This window comes from Phocoena sinus, chromosome 10 (genome assembly GCF_008692025.1).
Source record: "Phocoena sinus isolate mPhoSin1 chromosome 10, mPhoSin1.pri, whole genome shotgun sequence".
Taxonomy (NCBI): domain Eukaryota; kingdom Metazoa; phylum Chordata; class Mammalia; order Artiodactyla; family Phocoenidae; genus Phocoena; species Phocoena sinus.
The window spans coordinates 88,704,531-88,728,079 of record NC_045772.1 but is presented as its reverse complement, the minus strand read 5'-3'; the positions used below and the strand labels follow the sequence as shown (position 1 = coordinate 88,728,079).

At 34.4% G+C, this 23,549-nt stretch overlaps 1 protein-coding gene and 1 long non-coding RNA gene across 3 annotated transcripts in view; one reads left to right on the top strand and one right to left on the bottom strand.

Annotated features, from left to right (window-relative positions):
• Positions 1 to 10,258, bottom strand: part of LOC116761361 — a 106,823-nt gene extending 96,565 nt beyond the window's left edge. Inside the window, exon 1 of the long non-coding RNA XR_004351950.1 lies at positions 10,207 to 10,258. This is a non-coding gene — a long non-coding RNA (uncharacterized LOC116761361). The remainder of the gene's footprint in view (positions 1 to 10,206) is intronic.
• PIK3C2G (phosphatidylinositol-4-phosphate 3-kinase catalytic subunit type 2 gamma) overlaps positions 1 to 23,549 on the top strand; it is a 353,016-nt gene that overhangs the window by 3,561 nt on the left and 325,906 nt on the right. For both annotated transcript variants that reach the window (XM_032647260.1, XM_032647259.1), the window contains exons 2-4: positions 1,964 to 2,046; positions 5,626 to 5,783; positions 10,757 to 10,871. In XM_032647260.1, the coding sequence (XP_032503151.1) occupies positions 1,964 to 2,046; positions 5,626 to 5,783; positions 10,757 to 10,871 (356 nt within the window). The remainder of the gene's footprint in view (positions 1 to 1,963; positions 2,047 to 5,625; positions 5,784 to 10,756; positions 10,872 to 23,549) is intronic.

The following is a 23,549-nucleotide window of genomic DNA, read 5'->3' as shown; positions in this document are numbered from 1 at the left end:
TTTTAAATAAGTATATTATCATATAAACAAATGTTGAGAGAAATCAGTCAGCTCACATGCACACAAAAAATACTGAAGTCAGTCTTCAGATGCAAAGAAAATGATACCAGATGGAATATAGAAAGGAAAAAACAGCAGCAAAAATGGTAAATATGTTAGTAAATATGAAAAACTACTTAATTTTTTGAAAGACAGCTGACTGTTTAAAGCAAAAACACAAGATTTCATTGTCAGAGTTGTTGTATATGTAAACAAAAGATAAAAGACAACAAGAGAATAAAAGATGAAGGGATGGTAAATGTTATCTGCTATTGGAAATTCTTACATTTTAAATGCAGTGGCACAATATCAACTCTAAGTAAACTGTGAAATATTTACGATGCATATTGTAAGTTCTAAGCTAGTATAATCACTAAAAATATAGTACAAAGAAGAAAAACTAAAAATCCAACAGAGAAATTAAATGAAACGGGCTAAAAAATCAAATTGCAAAAATCAGGGAAGGAGAAATAGAAGAACAAAATAAAACAGAAGAAACAACTAGAAGCACATATGAACATGGCAGTCTTAAATCTAACAATACCCATAAATATACTAAATATATTCCAAATAAAAGGGAGAAACTGACAAACTAGATAGAAAAGAAAGGCTTTATTTTTTACAAGAGTCAAATTTGAAAAACAAAGGTACAGATAGGTTGAAAGTTTAAAAAAATAAAAATATTTAACATTCAACCAACAAAACAAAGCTGTGTGTGGTTATTAATATCAGAAAATGAAGCTTAAAGCAGGGTATTTTTTTTTTTTTTTTTTTTTTTTTTTTTTTTGCGATACGCGGGCCTCTCACTGCTGTGGCCTCTCCCATTGCGGAGCACAGGCTCTGGACGTGCAGGCTCAGTGGCCATGGCCCACGGGCCCAGCCGCTCCGTGGCATGTGGGATCTTCCCGGACCGGGGCATGAACCCGTGTCCCCTGCATGTGCAGGTGGACTCTCAACCACTGCACCACCAGGGAAGCCCGCAGGGTATTATTAGAGAAAGAAAAGGGTCATTTCATAATAATAAGTCAATCAGGAAGACATAATAAACTTAAATGTAGATGTACCTAATAATGGCTGCAAAATACATAAAGCAAAATTATTTCTTTAACTGAGCCGTTTATGGATTTATTCACAAGAAGTGAAGCACATGTCTAAAACACACTTGTATATGAAAATTAAGTATTCTTTACAATACGCCAAAACTACAAACAACACAACCGTTTTTCAACATGAAGACGGATAAACAAACTATGGAATATTCATGCAATAGAATACTACTAATAGGTAACTAAGAAAGATGAACTATTGATACATATGACAACATGAATTTTAAAACATATATCATTTAAATGAAAGAAGCCAGAAACAAAAGAGCACATTCATTAATCTATGGTGATAGAAATCTGAATTAACAGTTACCAAACAGATGTTCAGATTGACAGAAGGAGATATGGGGGAACTTTCTAAAGTGATAGAAGTGTTCTATATTTTTTGATTGGATATTAATATTCACAGTTGCATATATTCCTCAAAAATCAAATTATATATTTAAAATTTATGTATTTTTCCATATGTATTGCTTCAGTAAATATTTTTAAAATAAAATTAAAGGGCTTCCCTGGTGGTGCAGTGGTTGAGAGTCCGCCTGCCGATGCAGGGGCCACGGGTTCATGCCCCGGTTCGGGAAGATCCCACATGTCACGGAGCAGCTGGGCCCGTGAGCCATGGCCGCTGAGCCTGCGCGTCCGGAGCCTGTGCTCCGCAATGGAAGAGGCCACAACAGTGAGAGGCCCGCACATCGTAAAATAAATAAATAAATAAAATTAAAAACATAATGGCTTTCTAAAACAAAATAAAAATTTTAGAATTGTATTAATCTTTTCTCCACACCAAACTATTTTAATTTAACAGTTTTTACTTTAAGCTGACAGGTTGTTCCATTCAGCTGGTTGAAGTACCTCAGGGCAGTAATAGAAGTCTGGCCTCCTTTTGCAACAAAGTAAAAAAGTAAGTGTTGATATTCCATTAAACTTAGAAATTTCTGTACCTGCATAAAGTTGTCTATTTTAACATCACTGAGCTGATTAATCTTGCATATAAAATGTTAAAGCTCTATAATTTTTTAACATAGTTAACAGTATAAATTTATGACAAATTAGTTCATTAATCAACTTCTGGTATTGCTTTTGTTGTTTATAGTCAAATAAATTTTTCCCCTGAAAATGTGGCTACAGACGAATGTTTTATAATTTCAGTCTTGTGCTTGCTGTTTGTTGATAGCTTAGTTTGCAGTGAATTAATTTCTCATTTAATGGCACATAAGTGACTGACTTATTTGGCTCTGTCCCAAATTAGCATAGATTTATCCTTCTAACCTGGGATATACTATTTAGAATGATGAGAGTACCTTCTGCTCAATAACTCAATCTTACCCTGAATGGGCTGCCAGAATGTTGAACAAGTGCATGGGTGTTTGTCCACTGAAAAACAAATTTGATCACAAGGGGATCCCAGATCCCCTTTTTGCTAATCTAAAAAAAGAACTTATAAAGGTACATGCCTCTTTTTTAAAGACCAATCTCTCATTATCAATTAAAATTTATATAATGCCATCTCTTCTATTGCTAAGATACCTGAAAATTTTGAAAAATTAATGCACTTACATTTTAGTTATCTTGATTTTTATCCTTTTTTGGCTGTTGAAAATATAATAAATATACATATAAATAAACATTAGCTTATTTATCAGCTATAGCAGTGGCCTGCTAAAGAATCATTTGGGATTAAAGATTTGAATCATTTATTTAATCACTACCTTAAAAGGCTATCTGAATGCCTAATAACTAGTCAATGCATGACAAATATTCAAATGAAGAACAAGCAAACAAAAAAGCAAAGTCAAGTTAAAAAACTTGTCACCATATTGGAAGAACCGAAAGGCACACATACAAAATACAAAACAAAGCAGTTCAAATCCGTGAACCTATATTCAATCTTTAATTAATTTCTTGCTCCAGTTCACAGAAGAAATTTTAAATGGCACTTTGGATTCCTAATTAGGATCTTTACAGATATCAATATTGATTTTGTCAGTAATGAGCTACCCACTATAACAACCTGACAAGCATTGCCAGGAACCTGACACCTTAAATCTAAGATGTGATAATTTCTACCTAAGTGTAAGAAATAGCTCTCTCAATATCACAAGGTAATACTTGGTATAGCTCCATCAAAATACACTTATTATTAGTCTCTCCCATCACTTTTTTTTTCAAGAGAATGTAATATTCTTTGATGAAATCTTGTGAATGAAATAGTGACATGAAAATATTTTATGTAATGGTTTGTCAGTAGCTCATGGTACATTTTGAAATTCTTAAATGGAATTTTTTTCCAATGGTTTCTTTCAAAGTAACCACGAGTACTAAAAACGACAACCAAACAATAATAAACTTTAAAGTAGTAAAAAGAAGATAAGGTTATATTTACACATTTTTTTGGTTTTCTATAATTTTTGTTGACAAATACTCATATAAAGATAATTAAATTTATATATGCACAATTATTTTGTACACAAACACACTATTCACTCAACAGCAAATATTTTTGAGGACCTAATATGTGCTAGGTGCTATCCAAAGCTCTTAATTCAAAAGAAGACAGAACTGAATTTGAAAGCCAACTTTCTTAAGAGGGCCTCCAAAATTTCTGGAAAGCCATACAGAATGGATTTATATGCCCAATTTCATCAGTGTTTTTTTTCTAACATTTAAATAACCTTACCTAACTCCTGCCATACACCCTTAAAGAGGCTCTCTAATTTGTGGGATTTGGTTTCTTGCTGTGACATACTTTTAAGGCACATCTCTCAAGAAATATGCCATATTTTTATTAAAAATACAATAAAATGTCATAGCACATGAGAAAAGTTTTTGGCCCACAGTAGATGCTCAGCGAAGGTTTAGGAAAGAATGAGTCATGAATTTACATTTTAAATTTAATTCTCCAAAATGGTAGAAGGTTAAATCATGTATGTATACATTGAGTAGTACCTTATCATATGGTTGAATGCTAGATCACAAAGCTCCTCAATTCAGAACTGGAGTCCAAACCTTTGTTGTAGGGTATAACAAAGAAGAGTGGCCCATACGTTTATCCTAAGCAGTGGTTCTTGAACTGCAGTTCTGGAGCAGCAGTAGTATTGGCTTATCTGGAAAACCGCTAAAAATTGGGGGCGGGTGGGGGGATCCTCCACATATCTACTGAATCAAAAACTTTGGGGATGGAACCCAGAAAAAAAGGTGATTTTGATACATGCCAGACCCATTGGGTGCATACACACTTTTCCATTTGTGAGGTCCCTCAAGGAGGGGATGTTTTGGTAGAGTTTAAGGGCATAGAGATAGAGCTACTTCAATGGGCCTACACTACTTTAATGCTGCAAAAATAGTTAGAATAAATGCCAAGGATGTAACATATATGATACATTACATAGAATGCATACACAGAATGCATAATTTTTCATTCAGGAAGAGCACTACAAAGTTTAGAGGTCTGCAAAATTAACAAAAACAGAAAAAAACCTAGGACTTCATCATCAAAAGCATTTTAAATATCTAGTTACAAATAATTTTATGCTAAATTCTACATGTGGGCATAAAATATGGCTCTACAGGGATTCAGCTGTAATAATATAATGATAATTATGATACATTACATGGATATATTGCTTTACATTCTACAAAAGTCTTTTATATGCCTTTTCTCTCATAAACCTTTAAAGTAGATATAAATATCCTCATTTGTGCAAACAAAGAAACTGGTCATATAACTTGCCTCTGACCATAAAACTACTGAATAAAAGGAGGAGATATGGGGATATATGTATATGTATAGCTGATTCACTTTGTTATAAAGCAGAAACTAACACACCATTGTAAAGTAATTATATGCCCATAAAGATGTTAAAAAATTTTTGTTAAGTTAAAAAAGAGTCAGTATTCAAACTCAAGGCTTCTGACTCCAAGGATAAACTATTTTCCAATTCTCTGACTTCCTGACACAGTAAGTAATTGTTCAGAATGTACAAATGACTTCTGGGCTCAATTATTTACGTAAAAGCCAAATATTTGTGTAAAACCCCAAATTTAAAGAAAATGGGCTGCCAAGAATAGTATTTACCAATTTGACACAAACAAGAGAATGTATTCATCAATAAATGAATAAATAATAAATGAGTGACTTCTGGCTTGACAAAGGCATGAGCCAAAACCAAGGGGAGGAGTTCATGCTTCAAAAGGCAATGTCAGTGAAGCAAGCAATCACTGTTCAGAGTGAATTTTCATGTTTTATAAGTGCCAATGTATTCTTAATTGCTTCATATGAGGTGCCCCAGGGAAAACATAAAGACCAGAGCTTTATAGTTGCTTTTGGTTTAATTGTAATCTTTACCAATCTAGCCTAGCTAACAGCACTATACCACAAATCAGCTGCTGGTTATTTTCATATTTCAAATCTTCTATAGCAAGCCCTGCATGAAGTTTCTTAAAATCTTGTCCTAAGTATTCTTTCACATATATTTTTCAGAATAAGAGAAACATATCATGCAGCTGACATTAATTCCAATTCGGGGAAGATCTGGAGCACGACTACAGCATTTCCATACAAGTTCTTTTCTAATACTAAGGTTAATATAAATATTTTTACTGAGGACTCAACACAACAACTTCATTTTATGCCATATGGTAAGCAATCTTGCAAATAAGTATAAAAATCTACATAAAGCTGGTATAGCTGCCTTGAGTCCACAGACTGAAGTCATTAAAAGAAGCAGTATTAGCTAGTATTTTGCCCTGAAGTGAAGAGGAAAACAGCTGGAAATCTTTTAACATTTGTTTGGCTATTGTTTTTTAGAACTCTCTTCATAGCTCACCCCAGGACACCTTATTTTCCTGCTATGAAATAGCAAGTATAGCAAGTTTTTAGCATATTAAAAATAAAAGCTAAATTTCAAAAAGATTCTACATAAAGACTATATGTAAGTGAAAATGGCTGTTACACAGCCTCTATCTCCACAGTGAGAACTATAATAGCCCTGTACAGCCCAGCATAGTTAGCAGCTCTACTGAATCAGAGTCTCTGGACGGATCCCAGGTATCTGTATTTTATCACTCACCAGATATTCTCATTTCTCTAAAGTTTTAGAATCTCTTTAAAGTTGTTTAATATTTATTTCACTGTTACCATCAACCATTTTGCAAAACATATTAGTTCTTCACACATTAGTTGCTACCAAGTTTCTGCGTATCAACTGTTGTTTCTTGACAAATAATGGTCCAATAAATTTTTTTCATTATTATTATTATCACTGTATTTTGCTTCATTTTCTTTCTTACTCTAGCCAAGGCTCTGACTTAGTACAGATGACTGCAAACATAACAATGTTATGTAGGAATATTAGTTAGGACCATCTGGTTTGAAACTAACAGAAACCAACTCCTGCTGATGTAAGCAGAAAAAATAATTTAAATATTACAGGGATTTCTTATAGAATTTAAGAGTAGGAATTCAGCAAAGATTTGGGAATAAAACACTGATGTACAGGCAGTCCAAAATTCCTGTATGTCTCTCACCTCATCTCCTCTCTGTGTAATTGCTTCTTATGTTTCTCTTGCTTTCTGCTGACTCATTTCCCTTACTTTTCTGCAACACATGGAAAGCTAAGCTCTCAAGCTTAAATGCTATTTGTCCAGAGATCTAAAGGAAGTTCAACCTCCCTATTGGATCTGTTACCAAACTCAGGTTTGGCTGCTTGCTGCTCAAAAACCAATAATCAAGAGGCAAACGTCAACAGAAAGGAAAGGTGTTTTAATCAGAAAAGCCAGCAATCTGGGGAGAAGGTAGACTCATGTCCCAAGACCAACTCCAAAGATTCTGCTCAGCCATGACAGTTCTTAACGGGGGAAAAAAGGGGAGGAAGAATCTCAGTGAATCGTAGAGGCAGGAGATTGGGTTATGCATTGTTCTCCATTCTGCCAAGGCAGGCTGACTCTCTCTTCAGATGTTATCTTGCCTTTGTGATATGCCTGCAGGATTGCTAAGGAGGCCATTGTGGGTAGAGAACTAGTCATTCTTTAACTACTTAATTCTTTATCTTACTTCTTTTTATCTAGGAAAAGAATCAACAGGTTAATTAGGTTCTTTCAAGGTTAGAGGGGAATAGAAATGGGCAAACAGGAAAGGGGCAGAAGAGCTGCTTTCAGATCCACTTTCAAATTTCTAAAACCAGAGTTCTGATTGCACAGCCAAGATCAATAGTGCTGTACCTTGATCCAATCAGAATGGCATCTGGGTTATGTTGACTTACATTGCTGGAGAAGAGGAAATAATTATCAACTAGGGAGACCACTCCTATTCTTCCAATTTATAATATTTAATTTCCAATATTAGATTTGGCAAAACAGAGGCCATTTTTGACTTTTATAAGAAGTTTCAGTAAAGTGATTAGGTCATTGTGTTTAGTGTTACAGATGTACAGTGGTAAAGAGGATGACTGTGGCCTCAAAGATAGTAAAAGGGTCTATAAGAGGAAGGAGGAAGGGAGGATTAGAGGGGAAGGAGGAAAAGGCAGAGGAGGGGAGAGAACACATTTATGAAAATATACAGGGCAGCATATGCTGCTATTAGGAGGAAACTTGTCTTCTGCCCATTTAAATTTGAAGAGGGGTTAGGCTGTGACACAACTGACAATAGAGAAATTAACAGGACAAAAGACAAAGTTTCCTTATACATGCATGCAGGGGTTTACTCAGAAATGAGTAACCTGCTGAAACCCAGAGGTAAAGTTTTACATAAAAAATTAATGTAAAAGTATGTGTGAGGAGGGGGGGTGTTTAGAGCTTCAGTAAGGAAATACATGTATATCTTTTTATGCTAATGGATGGGCAGTTGGTCTCCTTCCCAGAAGTTGCAGGAAACTCTCAGAAGAAAGTTGATAGCACCTGTATTAGGGAGTCTTGGCTATAGTCAGATAAGAAAAGTGAAGATAAGTTTTCAAATGTTTTCACTTTAAAATAATCTTTATGCCAAAACTGTGATCCCTTCACCACTTTATATGAGTGTTTTACTAGTAATATAAATGTGCTCTAGAGAACAAAAGTCTGAAAAGCATTTCAAGAATGACCAATAAGTTGCTAGAAACTTAAGGAATAATGAAATCTAGATAAGCAAAGAGGAGGAGACAGTGAGAGGTTTTTATCTGAAGAGAATTCTGTTTCTCCCAGAGTGAGAAAATAGAATCCTTCTGGAAGAGCAGGTGTTTTGAACAAGGACTTCTCTGTTCTACAGTCATCAGCTATCACTTCAATGAAGATGACTGCCCTGTCCTTTTTTCCAATTCCAAAGTTACTCTAGAGCCCGTGTCTTTACTTTCAACTACCTTCTAGATTTAGATGACACATAGTTTGAACAGTATTAGGAAGCTGTTTGTGACCTACAAAGTGGTGGAAGTAGCAGTCAGTTTGCAAGATTAAAGAGTAATTGAGAATTATCTGCAGAAGTTATCTACACTTTAAAGAAATTTGTCAGTAATGAGGAGGTAAAAATAAATAAAATAAATACATAAATAAGATACTATCTTAAGGGAATAGAATGGAAGAGGAGATTTTACTGCAATATTAAATAGAAACAAAACATCCTAAAGAAAAGACAAAAGCATCTTTAGAGTCGAGGATATTAAATATATAAAAGAGAGGGGCTTTAAATTGCTGGAACTGGAAACCAGTGATGGAAGGATCACATGCGAAGAAGTAAGATGCAGTAAAAAGCAGTGATACTTATGTATCAAGAGGTGTAAAGGGATAGAGAAGGATGCATAAAAAAAACTAGATTTAAGGTGTAGAGTAGCATAATTAAAGAATCTCAAATGGGCCTTAATCTTTTCAGTATGGTAGGCAATCTGGTCAACAGATTGAGAAGGATTGTATGAAGTTGGAGACTAGGAGAAACTGGAAGAAGGGTTATATTAGCTGTCAAATTGAAGATAGAGGTATAAAGTCTACTTAAAAGAAGCCATAGTTCTTGTTGGCTTACAATATGGATGAGAAGTTTAACTCACAGACACTTAATGTTTGGGTTCAAGGAGAAAAATGATAATTTCAGATTTAGACATGCTGAATTTGAAGCAATAATGAGACAACCAAAAAAGAACATGAAGCAAATAGTAGGAGATATCACACCAAAGCACAGCAGAGGAGTAATAGCTAGAAACTGGATTATGGAGTCTTTCATGTAATCCGCAAAGACGACTATAGTGAAATAATGAATGCATGCATGCCCCAAACAGCATAGGGGACACAGTCCTGGAAACAGAAAAGTCAAATGAATTAAAATAAACTGGTGTCTTTAGAGATCTTATATTGGCAATGCTCTCCCCTTCTTGTCAAAGCCTTTATAGTCATGATTTTGCCTGTGGCCATATTTTCTTCTAGATTCAATTCATATTATTTCAGTTAATATTCCCAAGCAGTAGCATGTCTAATATACTCTCTTCTGTGTCAGGACATTTCCACAATCTCTAATTCCCATGATGATCTTTACCATTTGTTTCTACAACTGTTTTATTGATAACAACTTGATCTACCATAAAACCTACACTTTTAAACAGGACATTATAATATTCTTCCGTTTTTTTCTTCATGGCAAGTCCAACAATATCACTTGCACTACTTTTTATGAGGCAGTCTGTGTCAAAAATCTTTCCTAAACAAAAAGGTGTGGCAGTAAAATAAGTCACAGCAAATTAAACACATAATTGCCAACAAAACGCAACTCAAATAAATGCAAATGAGTGTTTGCAGTATGCTGTTCAAATCCTCATTAAGGATCATCAGTACAATCTGTTGCACTAACCTTCATTCAAGATCACGTTGAAAGCATGGAGATATAGACAGATAAATAGATAGATAATATATATATAACAGATAATTTCCGTTATCACATATGATAATAAATGAATCCCATACTATTTACAATTAGAAAAATATTTCACAGACAAATATAATCGTAACAAGTCAGCATGGTTCTGGCCACTATTAAATGGCAAATGCATGTAAGAGTTTGGTAGGGAGATATTATGGAATGTGAATATGAGAAGGCAAAGAACTTTACCCTATAATATGCTGACACTTTGAGTCCCAGAGAAGGTGGAGAAATGTTCTTCAAGGTTATTATGACGTTGTCCAAGACAGAACCTGGGGCGATTCCTATACAGGAAAGGAAGAGTGATGAGTTGTGAAAACGTGGAATTATTAAGAGCACAGGCTTTAGAAGATGACAGATTTAGATTCCTGGCTTGCCACTTAGCACTCACTGTGTAATCTCTTTAGCACTTCCCAAATCCCTAAGGGTAATCACAGTAGAATATTTTTTATGCAGAGCTACAATTACCAAAGATTTTAGAATGAGGAATGAAATAGCTAGCTCTGTTCGGTTATTTGAAGATAGATTGATTAAAGAAAATGCAAAGAATATTTTTTTAAAAATCTCCAAATCTAACCAGACTAATAAATGAGATGCATCTCATTTTAACTCCTCTTGATGGAGCTAGAAAGTTATAATAGTTCATAAAGCATGTATCACTTTTTGTGCTCAAAATCTTTCTCCCAGCCAATATATAATATGCTCTTATTAACATTTTATTTTTCAACTTTGTTTTTAGCTAATTATCTTGTCAAAGACCTAATAGCAGAAATTCTACATTTTTGTACAAATGACCAGTTATCACCTCAAAATTATCTTCTAAGTATATGTGGCTATGAAGAATTTTTACAAAAGTAAGTATCTTATTAAGGTAAATTTGGATCATTGTTATAATCTATATTGAGCAGCACTTTCTTTTCTTTTAAACAGACTTTGTACAAACACTATACTCTTATGATCAATTTTCCTTCCTTTAAGGTGAATTTAAAATATCATGTTATATTGACAGTCTTATTCTTGGTTTTCTTTTGTATTTTGTGTATTTATGGCAACACGTATTTAAGTAACCCATAACTAGGGTGACCAACCATCTCAGTTTGCCCAGGACTGAAGCAGCTCCCAGGACATGGGACTTTCAGTTTTGAAATCAAGAAAATCCTGGGCAACCCAAGTTACCTTATTTGTAACGAAGCTTAGTAGGACTGACAATTTAAAAAATAAATTCTTTTGTAATAAGTAGTTTTTTTGACTTGGAATAATATTAGCATGTTGATTAAACACTGATTTTTCAAAATCACAGAGGGTTTGAGTATTATATTTACAACATTCAATTCTTTATTCAGGCAGCTCATTAAAACAATTAGAAAAGTTTGTTCTCATATATATCAACTGCAAATATTTATTTGATAGAAAACTTACTTAGTGTACCACAATAACTCTTGTCCCAAAATTCCTTAAAGACCAACTTTGAAAATATAATACAACTTCAAGAAAGGAAATATTTCTCTCCTGCTATTGCATATTTCTCTCCTGGTATTTACATCTCCTCTTTGTGTTTCTACAAGTACCTAAAGATTGGTAACAGTCTTATGAAAGTAAAAATGTATTTCTTTTAAGACATCCATTGTTACTGTCATTGTTATTCCACTATGAATGTGCTTGAAAATATCTTGTCGGTAATTTTCTTTTATTGTGTAATGTTAACTATGAGTGACATTTAAGACTGATTTTCTCCTTTTTGTGTTCCCAGTTACAACAAAATCATTTCACTCTTTTTTTTCTTGTTAGTATAAACATAATAGATTTCTGAAATGTTTTCATACTCATTTATTTTTATTAAAATTTATGTGGGTTTATTAGGTTAGGAAAGTTGCCAAGTATTAGTGTAGATTAATTACAGTCAGTTATTATCTAATGGAAATTGAAGGATATGTACACAACCGGAATTTGCTTACTTTTTAAGAGTAATAGTTTATCAGTATTGATACATATGAATAAGCAGAATATTCATTACTATTCTTTCTAATATCTAAAGGAATATATATTTCATTCAGGTTTTTTTCATTTATTTCTATGTAATTTGTCTTAAAAATATGTCCTTAAAGACTTGGATAATCTGTTCATATTTTTCTGTAGAGGGAACACGGGTTACATGTAATAAGTTAATAATGCAGTAAGTAATAATTTAAACTCTAACAGTTACAGTACTACACTTCATCTGAAGTACCCAACTAACTTTGATTGCAATGATAATAATAGTTGTCACTTATTAAGTGCTAATTATTTCCTAGTCTCAAATTGGGTAAACATCTAAGTCTTACAATATATCAATGATACAGATACTATAATAACCCATTTTACAGATGGGCAACCTGAGGCTTTGTTCAAGGTGACACAACTAGGAAGCTGGTAGGGTCAAGCCTGAACTCAAACCCAGGTTTGGCTGCCTGCATAACCTTGGCTCTTAACTATAAAACAATACTAAAAATCCCGTGAGCAGGATTCAGAAAATAGCAAATGGTTCTTCATGCTGGAGCATGGGGTGGAAATTATACACAGTTGTACAGGGATTATAACAGTCCAATTCAACACCTACTAAGCACACACGTGTGCAAGGGATTTGGTTTATCACTGAGAATACAAAGACGATTTAGATATAATCCTTGCCTTTTTCCTTGGCTAAGGAATTCATAAAGCCATGTCATCAGTTATTACAATGCCCTATTGTGAGTGCAGTATTAGTTTTATTATACACCAACTACCTGTAGATCAAAGAGAGATGGATTAACAGCAAGAATAAGGAAATGGTGTAAAGGAAAGTCAATGACCAATATGTATTTAAACTGTAAATACTGAGGAAAGAAATAAGTACTTAATAGCTTAAATGTTAATAGCTTTAGAACATATAAAATGTGCATAAATTAAAAAATAATAATTATCAAGATAAAAAAACAGGCTAAGAACGTGAATAGCAATTCAGTGGACAAGAAATTACTTAAAGAGTTTAACGACAAACATGCAGTTAAAACAATGAGATGCCATCTTTGCCTATCAAATTGTTAAAATATTTATTATGATGAAATTCAGTGGGAAAATGGACAAAATCCAAACAGCTGCTAGGAATTTAAACTGATATAGCATTCTCTAAAGGGAATTTTGTCAAAAATGTGTCAGAAGTCTATAGAAATGTGTCGAAAACATATATGTGTTTCAGCAATTCTGCTTCTACAAATATTTCTAAGCAACAATCATAATTATACAAAAAGACTTAAATACAAAATTCTACATTCACCATAGCATAATTTCTAATACTAAGAAAAAAACTAACTCTCCAATAGTACTCAAAAATAGTGGTAAGGGCTTCACTGGTGGCGCAGTGGTTGAGGGTCCGCCTGCCGATGCAGGGGACACGGGTTCGTGCCCCAGTCCGGGAAGATCCCACATGCCGCGGAGCGGCTAGGCCCATGAGCCATGGCTGCTGAGCCTGCGCGTCCAGAGCCTGCGCTCGGCCGCAGCAGGCAGAGGCCCGCGTACCGCAAAAAAAAAAAAAAAAAAGAAAAAAAAAAAAAATAGTGGTAAAATTGTGAACATAATTTCATTATAATATGCCATAGAATTTATAAATTAATAAAAATACAATATCATATCTTGATATGAAAGCACGTATCATTGTTTTTAAGGGTGACAAGATATATTTTCAAACCACATTTTAATATATTAATATTTGTTAAAATAAATATATTACTATTTGGAAAAGAAATAGAAATCCTATACATGAAAATGTAATCCTATACACTGAATGAAATCCTATACACTAAAATGTTCGAGTAGCCACTCCTTGAAAAAGAACTACAATATAGATAATTCATTCATTTCTTTTTTTACTTACAAAATGTCTACAATAAACATGTCTTTTTTTGCTATCAAGAGATTAAGGAAATAAATTATTTTGGAGGATGGGAGAAGCATTTAAGTGATCATATGAACAGTAATGTATGCTTAAAAAGAGTTAAAACTCGAGTTAGGAGAACATAACTGAACATATGAATGGTGACAGAGCTTGAGCTAAAGTAGCAGCAGTGGGGCTAAACAGGAACTATTAAATCCCTGGAGTATTATTAAAACAGTGGAATTAATGGAACTTGGCAACTAAATATGTGATGTCAACTGAAATAAAAAAGTGCATCGTGAAAGCTGTGCGTTACAATGTTTACGGGGGACTTGGTGAGGACTACAGCCTCTCAGCTATCTCTGAGGAACTGCTCTGAAGAGTTACGGTGGAGACATCAGCTTATATGTGATTTTGGAGAAGGGGTACATGCAATCAAACACATCTCAGTAGAAGGTTACTGCTAGTCAGGAGGCACAGATATCCTAGTTAATGATTTTCGTGCATTCCTAAGTATGGAAAGATGCAAGAAACTGGAATCATAAACTTTTCTCCTGAAAATATCTAACTATCTGAAAGCAAGCTCTGCCAGTTTTTCCAGAACACAGAATGCCTCATTCCTGTTCTCTGCCCTGAACTCCTAGCACGGTGTGGAGGTCAGCAACTGCAGTGGCTAATGACTCAATCCTTGTAGAGCCATATGGTGAGCAACATTCTTTAGTTGACAGTGGGATTGCCTGGAGGGAGTAGAAGATGATGACTAGTTTTGCTGTGAGTTCAGTAATGATGATAGTTATCAGAGAAATGGAAGTTTGAGGTTATAAAATAATTAATCAAGTCTGAAACACATTGAGTATGTGAGTGCCAAGGGTCATCTGTTATTGAGAAAATAGCCCAGATTTTAGGAAATCTGGTGTGGGTTAAGGAACTGTTAGCTCTAAGAAGGAATGGAAGTCTTAGACACAGATGCAGTCTCGTAGGGAAAATGACAAAAGAAAGGATCCTGAGAACATTAACATATAAAAGACGAAAGGAGGAGGAGGAACAGAAAAAGGAAATTGGAAAAAAGCAATTTAAGTTGCAGGACACCTTGGAAAATGTGCCTTTCACAAGAAGGGAAGAGAAAGTTTCAAGTACTAAGTAAATAGTATCAAATACTGAAAATAAATCACATGAGGATTGAAAAATCATCATTAAATATGGCAATTACAAAATGAGTTGGTGATTCAAATAAGAACAAGTTTACTAAAACGGAGGAGAAAATAGCAAGATTGCAATGAGCTAAGGAGAATGGAAGGTGCTAAACAGAAACACATAAGCAGACTACTCTCTCAGAAGTAATGTGTGGTGATAAAAGCCTGGAGAAAAATGGGGCTTTAGATACTGAGGAGAATCAGTCTGGAGATTTGGGGAATGTGGATAAGAGAGATTTGAAAATATTCATAAGCTGAAGGGAAAGAACCAATGGAGAGGGAAGTATTGAAGGCAGAGAATATATCAATGGTGAGGAGTTGAGAGAAGATGGGATCAAAAAGACAGATGAAGAGGTTAGCAGTGCCCTGAGGGAGGAACTTTCCTTCCCTGAAAGATCAGCAGGAGTTCAAATAAATATAATTTTTTTTTAATCTTAACAACCAGAAAGATAACGAGGCATTTGGAAAACTGGTTCTCTGATAAAAGCAGGAATGCTTAAGCAAGTTGCATAGAAATGAAAATAATATTATAACAATAAAAACAATAAAAAAATTGATTTTCCTTATTAAAAGCCTCTTATGGGCTAGAATTTTCTTTTTTTTTTTTTGCGGTCCGCGGGCCTCTCACTGTTGCGGCCTCTCCCGTTGCAGAGCACAGGCTCCAGACGGGCAGGCTCAGCGGCCCAGCCGCTCCGTGGCATGTGGGATCTTCCCGGACAGGGGCTCGAACCCGCGTCCCCTGCATCGGCAGGCCGACTCTCAACCACTGCGCCACCAGGGAAGCCCTGGGCTAGAATTTTCACATGTAATACCACCCATTCTCATAAAAGAAAGGCATAATTATTCCCATTTTGCATATGGGAAAACTGAGGCTAAAAAGAAATTAAATGACTTGCTAAAGGTCATAAAGTTGGAAGCAGCAAAGTCAGGATGGCACAGGTTTATCTGACTCTGAAGCCCACAGTCTTTCCACTCTATTACAAAGCCTCCTTTCATGATAAAGGGCCACTTGAAAACAAAAATTACAGGATAACTCTTCATTAAGAATAATGACCACCCCAATAAAGATGTTAAAAAAAAAAAAAAGAATAATGACCATATATTGTGCAATAAACATAACATATATTGAGCTTATAATTCAACATACAGCGTTTAGGTCAAACTCAAGGAAAAGATACATAACTTACAGAACACTCATTTTCTGACGTGTATAAAATTTTTTTTGAACTTTTAATCAGGAAGTGTTTAGAAATGCTTTGACTAAAATAATGTTAAATCATAATCACTGAAGATGGACTTTCTGTCATTTCCAAATCTCTGATTAGGTAAAAATTGATTTTCTTTTTGATATCTTGAGACTGTTTAAGCAAATGAAGAATATGAAAACAAATCCTTCCCACTATTTGTAACTACTCTCTAACACCATTGATTTGGCAAAATGAGTTAACCTCCTTTAACTTCAAATTCTTTTCCTCTTAAAAACTGCATTTTTAATATATTTTTCTACTGTAAAAATAAGCTGTAGGATTATATTTTAGTAATCTTTAATCCCAAGTGTAAAATTTTATTAAGCCTCTACTAGTCCTTTCATTATATATGGATTGCTATGAGCTCCTGTGAATCATAGTTCTAAATCAATTAAAAATATTATATGGTTGTTAAAATATAATACACTAAAAAATGGATAAGTATTCCCCCTCCAAAAAAACCCCCACTATTACTGTTGTAGAATGATGTAGAAAGATTTTTCATTTTAAACTCCCCTTGTGTTATCAGAACTATGTTCCTTAACCTGTTTTATGAAGATAGTGATAAATTATATTTAGTTTCTACTTTTGCAGTTTCTCATCTACTTTGGATTAGATAAGGGCAAATCCTTAAAATTTAAACTCCTTGGTTTCTTCCAGAAGGTGTATCAGTCTGTTAAAATAGTCACAAAAAAAGTAACTACTTGAACTAACCAAGTTTTGAGGAAGTAGCTAAAACCTTTCATCATCAAAATTAAATGTCAATGGTCAGGATACTTTTTCACTACTTTGCTGGCAGTAGTTTTGTGATTCTCTAGTTTTTAATTTCCTCCTTCAGTCATATTTTGCTATTTTATTGAATTCATCTGTCTTAACCAGGGTTAGTCAAATAGTAAATAAAATCCTGGAAAGGGGGGGAATGTAAATAAACAGGAGGATAGACAGACACAAATTACACATAAATCTATATTTATATTGATATGTTAAACCTGTTCTCAAACTTTAATTTGTATATGAATCACCTGAGGATCTTGTTAAAAAACAGATTCTGACTCACTTGGTCTGGGATGGGGAGGAGACTGCATTTCTAACAGACTTCTGGGTGATGCTCATGCTCATGGTCCATGGTTCACATTTCAAGTAGCAAGATATTAGAGACCAGGGATATTAGTGACCTAAGAATTTTGACTCAATGAAAAAAAAATTTACACATTTTTTTAAAACCAGTACCTTGCACAAATATTGAATTTAATCAACGAATAAGATGTTATACTTCGTAGCATATTTAAAAATTAAGAAAGCCAAAATTCCCCTTTTTAAAGGTCAACTGTATTATTTTTACAGCTCATTAAATACTCATTTTAATCTAGTATGACAAACTCTTTCTGTCAATTAAAATATTCCATTCTCACTCTGCCTCTTGCTCTGGCACTCCCTCTGCCGGTTACACGCTTTTATAAATCTAGTAACTCACTCTAATAACACATCTCCATAACTCTTCTCTAAATGAGAAAGTTCCTGACCTCTTATACCTGGATATCATGCTAGTCTTATTAGGTACTTCAATTACCACCAAAAAGAGTTTCATTAAGTATTAGTCTTCTCCTCAAAAACTGCTTTACAAACAGGGTTTTTAAATTATAAGCAAAGAGTAAATGAAAGCATTAGAACTTTACCAGTTTCATCACTGGCTGTTGGCAGCTTAAAACAAAGTTGTGAGCAATATGAAGCACGGATACCAAATCAGCAAATCAGAATAAATTAAACTGAGAAATAATAAAAAATATTAGCATCTTCCATTACATTCCTGGTTTTAGACCCCAAGTTAACTACCATGGTTGTAGTGTCCTTGGTAATCCCATTTCCCCAGTTCTCATGACCTTATTGAGTAGACAGACCCCCTTAGGCTTATGCAGTGGCAGACCTGAGGATAGACGCTATAACTTCCTGTCTTTTCCATGAGATGCAGCACAGATATAAAGACCTAGGGACAGAAAGACTGTTTCCTAGAGTGCTCCTGTGTCTGCTTTCTTTCCAGAGAGTAAGAGTAGTTGCACCTTCTCCTAGACTCATATATTTATAATATATGAAGTATAATGCTACTTCATAATTTTATCCTTTATTATCTAAGAGCCTGATATTTTCTAGGAGTGCAGGTTTTTCTGTTTCTTACTCCTAATCTATGTGATTTGAGTAATTTCTTTTCTCAAAAATCTTGCTATAAGTCTTACTTTCTAATTCAACTTAAAAACAATTTTCCTTACCAGCTTCTGTACTGCAGAATAAATAAAATGTACTGTACCTAAAAGCTACAGTTGAATAAATCATGACTGCATTGTCAATAGTAAGCCGCATAAGGAGAAAGTAAATAATCCTTGAAAATTCTGCTTGGGCCTATTGCTTACAGTTATGGCCACGTTTTACATCCTTGACTTAAACAAGACAAAAGAAAACTTTTCTTTATTATTTAATTGACTCTTGTCAAGTACTAAAAAAATGTAAAAGAAAAGAAAAAGAAAACCTATGGTAATTAAAAATCTTACTTTGAAACTGTCGTATATATTCTTAAATCTAAATTAAGAAACAGTATCTACCTCTTGATTTACCACCAGCATTGATTAGTCTGATCTGGTTATCTACTCTGGAGTCCCTTTTCTCTTTCCTGACCTCTCCTAGAAGAGAAAATGTTAAATTTCTTTGACTAGAGTAAGAAAATCCTCTTCAAAAATTAAATCTAATCAGAATTTTTTAATAATCTTAAGAAAACTTCTAGGTTAAAAAATGTTTTAGCTAATCCCATTACAATTAGTATTAATTTATTCTTTAAACACTTGATTATAAATTGGAATTGTCTTTTATTCAAAGTAAAAGTCAGACTATTAAGTACCAGTGAGGAAAAGGCTAGGTAATATTTTATAAAGTTTAAGGTAATAGATTATACTCATTAGCAGTAAAAACTCAGTTACAGGGCTTCCCTGGTGGCGCAGTGGTTGAGAGTCCGCCTGCCGATGAAGGGGACACGGGTTCATGCCCTGGTCCGGGAGGATCCCACATGCCACGGAGCAGCTGGGAACTGTGAGCCATGGCCGCTAAGCCTGAGCGTCCGGAGCCTGTGCTCCGCAATGGGAGAGGCCACAACAATGAGAGGCCCGCGTACCAAAAAAAAAAAAAAAACTCAGTTACATATATTCCTGGAGTGGTGTGGAATGAGTCTTTTTATTCTCAATGAAATTAAGGATTTCATTTAGCAAACTGGAACAAATTGATTAGTTTCAGCACATTCAGAACAGCTAAGAATTACAATATTATAATCTAATCTGTTATAACTTTTTAGATTTACTTTGAGCAAATAAATAGATTAAGGTGTGTTTCTCTTTTACATAACTTTGCTTTCTTCTTGTAAAAATCACAGAACTATGTCAGAGTATAGGAAGGAACATCATCACTTTGAGAGCTCTCACACACAATAATGAAAACATGTTCTGTTAATAAATCATTCATTAAGAGTATCTTGAGTTACTTCAGTTTAGTTTTGGATCTCCTTCAAAGTACTCTTCCTAACACTTTAAAATTAACTTTGGTTGCTATCTTTAATAAATAGTTAACTAAAAATTAATAATAGTAATATATACAAACTTGCATTTGGTTCTAGCCAGTAACTGTACTAGAACAAATGTCCTAGTATGTAAATACACATATCTTCATTTGAAAGCAATTCCCCAAAGAGCTTACACTAAATAAAGATATTTATTATTGAAAGAAACATGTAAAAGTTATAGCATATTTCAGCTCCATGCTTTTTTTAAAGCTTTGTGATTGTGCAAGCATCATTAACCAACAGACTTGATGAAAAGAGTCACAAAGCTATTGCATGACTTTTTCATGAAGACAAGGCAAATCAGAACAAAATGCAGGTATATAATTTAATTTTATTATACCTAAAACTGTAATAGCCAACATGCATCTATCAAGTTATTTTTGCTTACTCAAGTCTTGTTTACTTCTAAAAGCTAAGAATTATTAATCCCCCTAATTTTGAATTAATTGAGGTTTAAATAGCCTAGTGCTCTATTTATCTTAAATAAGGTAAAGAAATTATTAGCTAAGAATATCTGAATTACATAATATTTCAAATTAGCCAATATCACTTTAATAAGGCTTACATATGCTATTTTAATCTTAGTTCTTGAATGTTTTGTATTAGGAAAATCCACAGAATGTTTCTTCTCTGGACATTTGTGGGAAAAATAATGAAACTTGAAATGGAATAAAATCCATATTTTTGATCTCCCAAGTTGGTGACTATATTACAAATTTTACATAAAATAACTCAAAAAAAATCTCCCTGGAGCTCAGTATATATTTTTGCAAAAGATACAAAGTTCCAGTTTCACTGCTGTGTTTCTTTCTTATTGACCCTCTTTTTTTTTTGCGCCTGTGTTGGGTCTTCATTGCTGCGTGTGGTCTTTCTCTAGTTGCAGAGAGCAGGGGCTACTCTTCATTGCAGTCAACAGGCTGCTCATTGTGGTGGCTTCTCTTGTTTTGGAGCACAGGCTCTAGGCACGCGGGCTTCAGTAGTTGTAGCACACGGGCTCAGTAGTTGTGGCTCATGGGCTTAGTTGCTCCGTGGCATGTGGGATCTTCCTGGACCAGGAATCAAACCCTTGTCCCCATTAAGCAAGTGGATTCTTAACCACTGCGCCACCGGGGAAGTCCTGATCCTCTGTCTTAATTAACTTCATTTATATATACTGTTGTTACTTTTCTTTTTTTTTTTTTTCTTTGGCTGCGTTGGGTCTTTGTTGCTGCACACGGGCTTTCTCTAGTTGTGGCGAGCGGGGGCTACTCTTTGTTGTGGTGCGCGGCTTCTCATTGCAGTGGCTTCTCTTGTTGCAGAGCATGGGCTCTAGGTGCCGGGATACAGTAGTTGTAGCTCGCGGGCTCTAAAGCACAGGCTCAGTAGTTGTGGCGCATGGGCTTAGCTGCTCCGCGGCATGTGAGATCTTCCCGGACCAGGGCTCAAATACGTGTTCCCTGCACTGGCAGGTGGATTCTTAACCACTGCGCCACCAGGGAAGCCCTACTTTTCTTTTATGCACACATAGCTTTATAGAGGAGGCACTGTAAAATTGGAAGTTGTTATAAAACTTTTCCTCTAGATTAAGAAAAAATCCCTTGCAATATGTTCAATTTCATTTTATTTTTGAATTTAAAAAAGTATGTATACTATATACGTAAAGGAATACAGCCATATTCAAGTGAAGAAGCACTAGGGATACTTGCCTTTTTACAGGCTGGAGGGAATTAAGAAAAATGGGGCAAGATCTTTTAGGTCCAGTTTTCCCTTGAGTAGTTGCTGTTGGTATCCATTTATGCTCCATCGAAGGTCTCTGTTCAAAACCATGACCCTCCTCAACTAACCACCCCATGGCTGTGAGCTATACTTTTAGAATTTCACCTATGCTTGTATCTCCAAGTCATGAAGTTTAACTTTCTTACTCAAGGTTCCCCTGAAAGCAAAATAGCTATAAATGAGAGGAACACTGGTTGAGGAAAACAACATATCGCTGATATTTATCTATGCTGAGCCAGCAATAAATACCACTTTAAGCATAAAATCCAGGGCATTTCCACTAGTTACAAAGCTCACTGGAACTAAAGATATGGTAGATATCAATATAACATCATTGAAAATTTTAAGTGGCAAATACCAAAGGAATGTGTGGGTGTGCATGTGTGTGTGTTCATGTGTGTGTACATAAATAAGTACCTGAAAAATGCCCTGTGGAGTACTATTGTATTATTAATATTTTAATGTCTTGTCGTACTCACCTTATATTTCTTAGTCAACCAAAGTATTAAAAGTCAGCTTAATTACTGAGTTTTCTTAAAGAAACATTTAATAGCTGTCAGCAATCCTGACTCTCAATATTTGTAAGATAAAATTAAAATACTTTTTTCTACCTATGACTGTAATATTTCACAAAACATCTCTGGGACTACTTCCTATACATCAGAATGGAGAAAATTTAGATCTAGTGATCCTATAAAATAAGAATATGTATTCATCCTGATGAAAGAGTAATGTTGATAAATGTGAGTTTTCAAGGAGTTCTTAGGCTGAATCAGTATTCATAGGTTGGACATTATTTAGGATGTCTTTTTTGCCTGTAGGACAAATTTAAAGTATCTGCACGTGACTTTTTGGTGTTAATATTATTAATCTCTTAATATATACATACTTCCATGTATAAACTGCTCATGTGATAAACTTTAAAATAATATGAGCTACTTATGAATAGGAAATAGGAGTAATTATGTACAAGGATTCAGCCTTTTGGTGTTCATCTTAAATGACAGTTATATTCAGAAAACAGTTCCTAAGATAGCAACAAGCACATAGCTGGAATCAAATATTTGTTGAGAGAATAAATAAATGGATGTGCAGAATTTTTATTTACGAGTATATATGAAGAAAAAACTAAACTTTTGATTGTATCATAGAGATTGAGTTCATTTAACAGTTGAAGTTTTTTACATTATTATTAAATAAAACTACTAAGCACCCATATTTGAAATGTTACCAGATTGAGAAAAACACCTGGTTTGTATAATCTGAGATAGAAAACACCAATGTTCACATTATAAGCATAGTAATACCTACTGTGGCCAGTTCTCTTAGTGCTCGAACTCTGCTCTCCACATTACCCATCTTAGCAGCAATATTTTTAATATTTTTCATTTCTCCTTCTCTTGATGTGGTAGTCTTTCTTCCTATATTTTTCCAATACCTAGAGTCCTCAAACAGAAATTTAATTTTCCTTATCCCATTTACTAACTAAATTCTACCTACCACCTTTCTTTCTATTCTTTAATGCTTTATTTTCTTTTTCTCTCTTCTCTTTCATTTTCTGTAGATCAACATTGTCTAATAGAAATATAATGTGGGCCACATAACTGAGTTTTCTACTAGCCACATTAAAAAAATAGATAAAAAGAAACAGGTGGAAATAAATTTCAATGTAATTTTTCTGTTTCTTTTGGCCATGCCACCTGGCCTGTGGGATCTTAGTTCCCAGACCAGGGATTGAACCTGCACCCTTGCCAGTGAAAGCACTGAGTCCTAACCACTGGACCGACAGGGAATTCCCTAATGTAATATTTTATTTAGCTCAATATACCAAACACATTATCATTTAACCA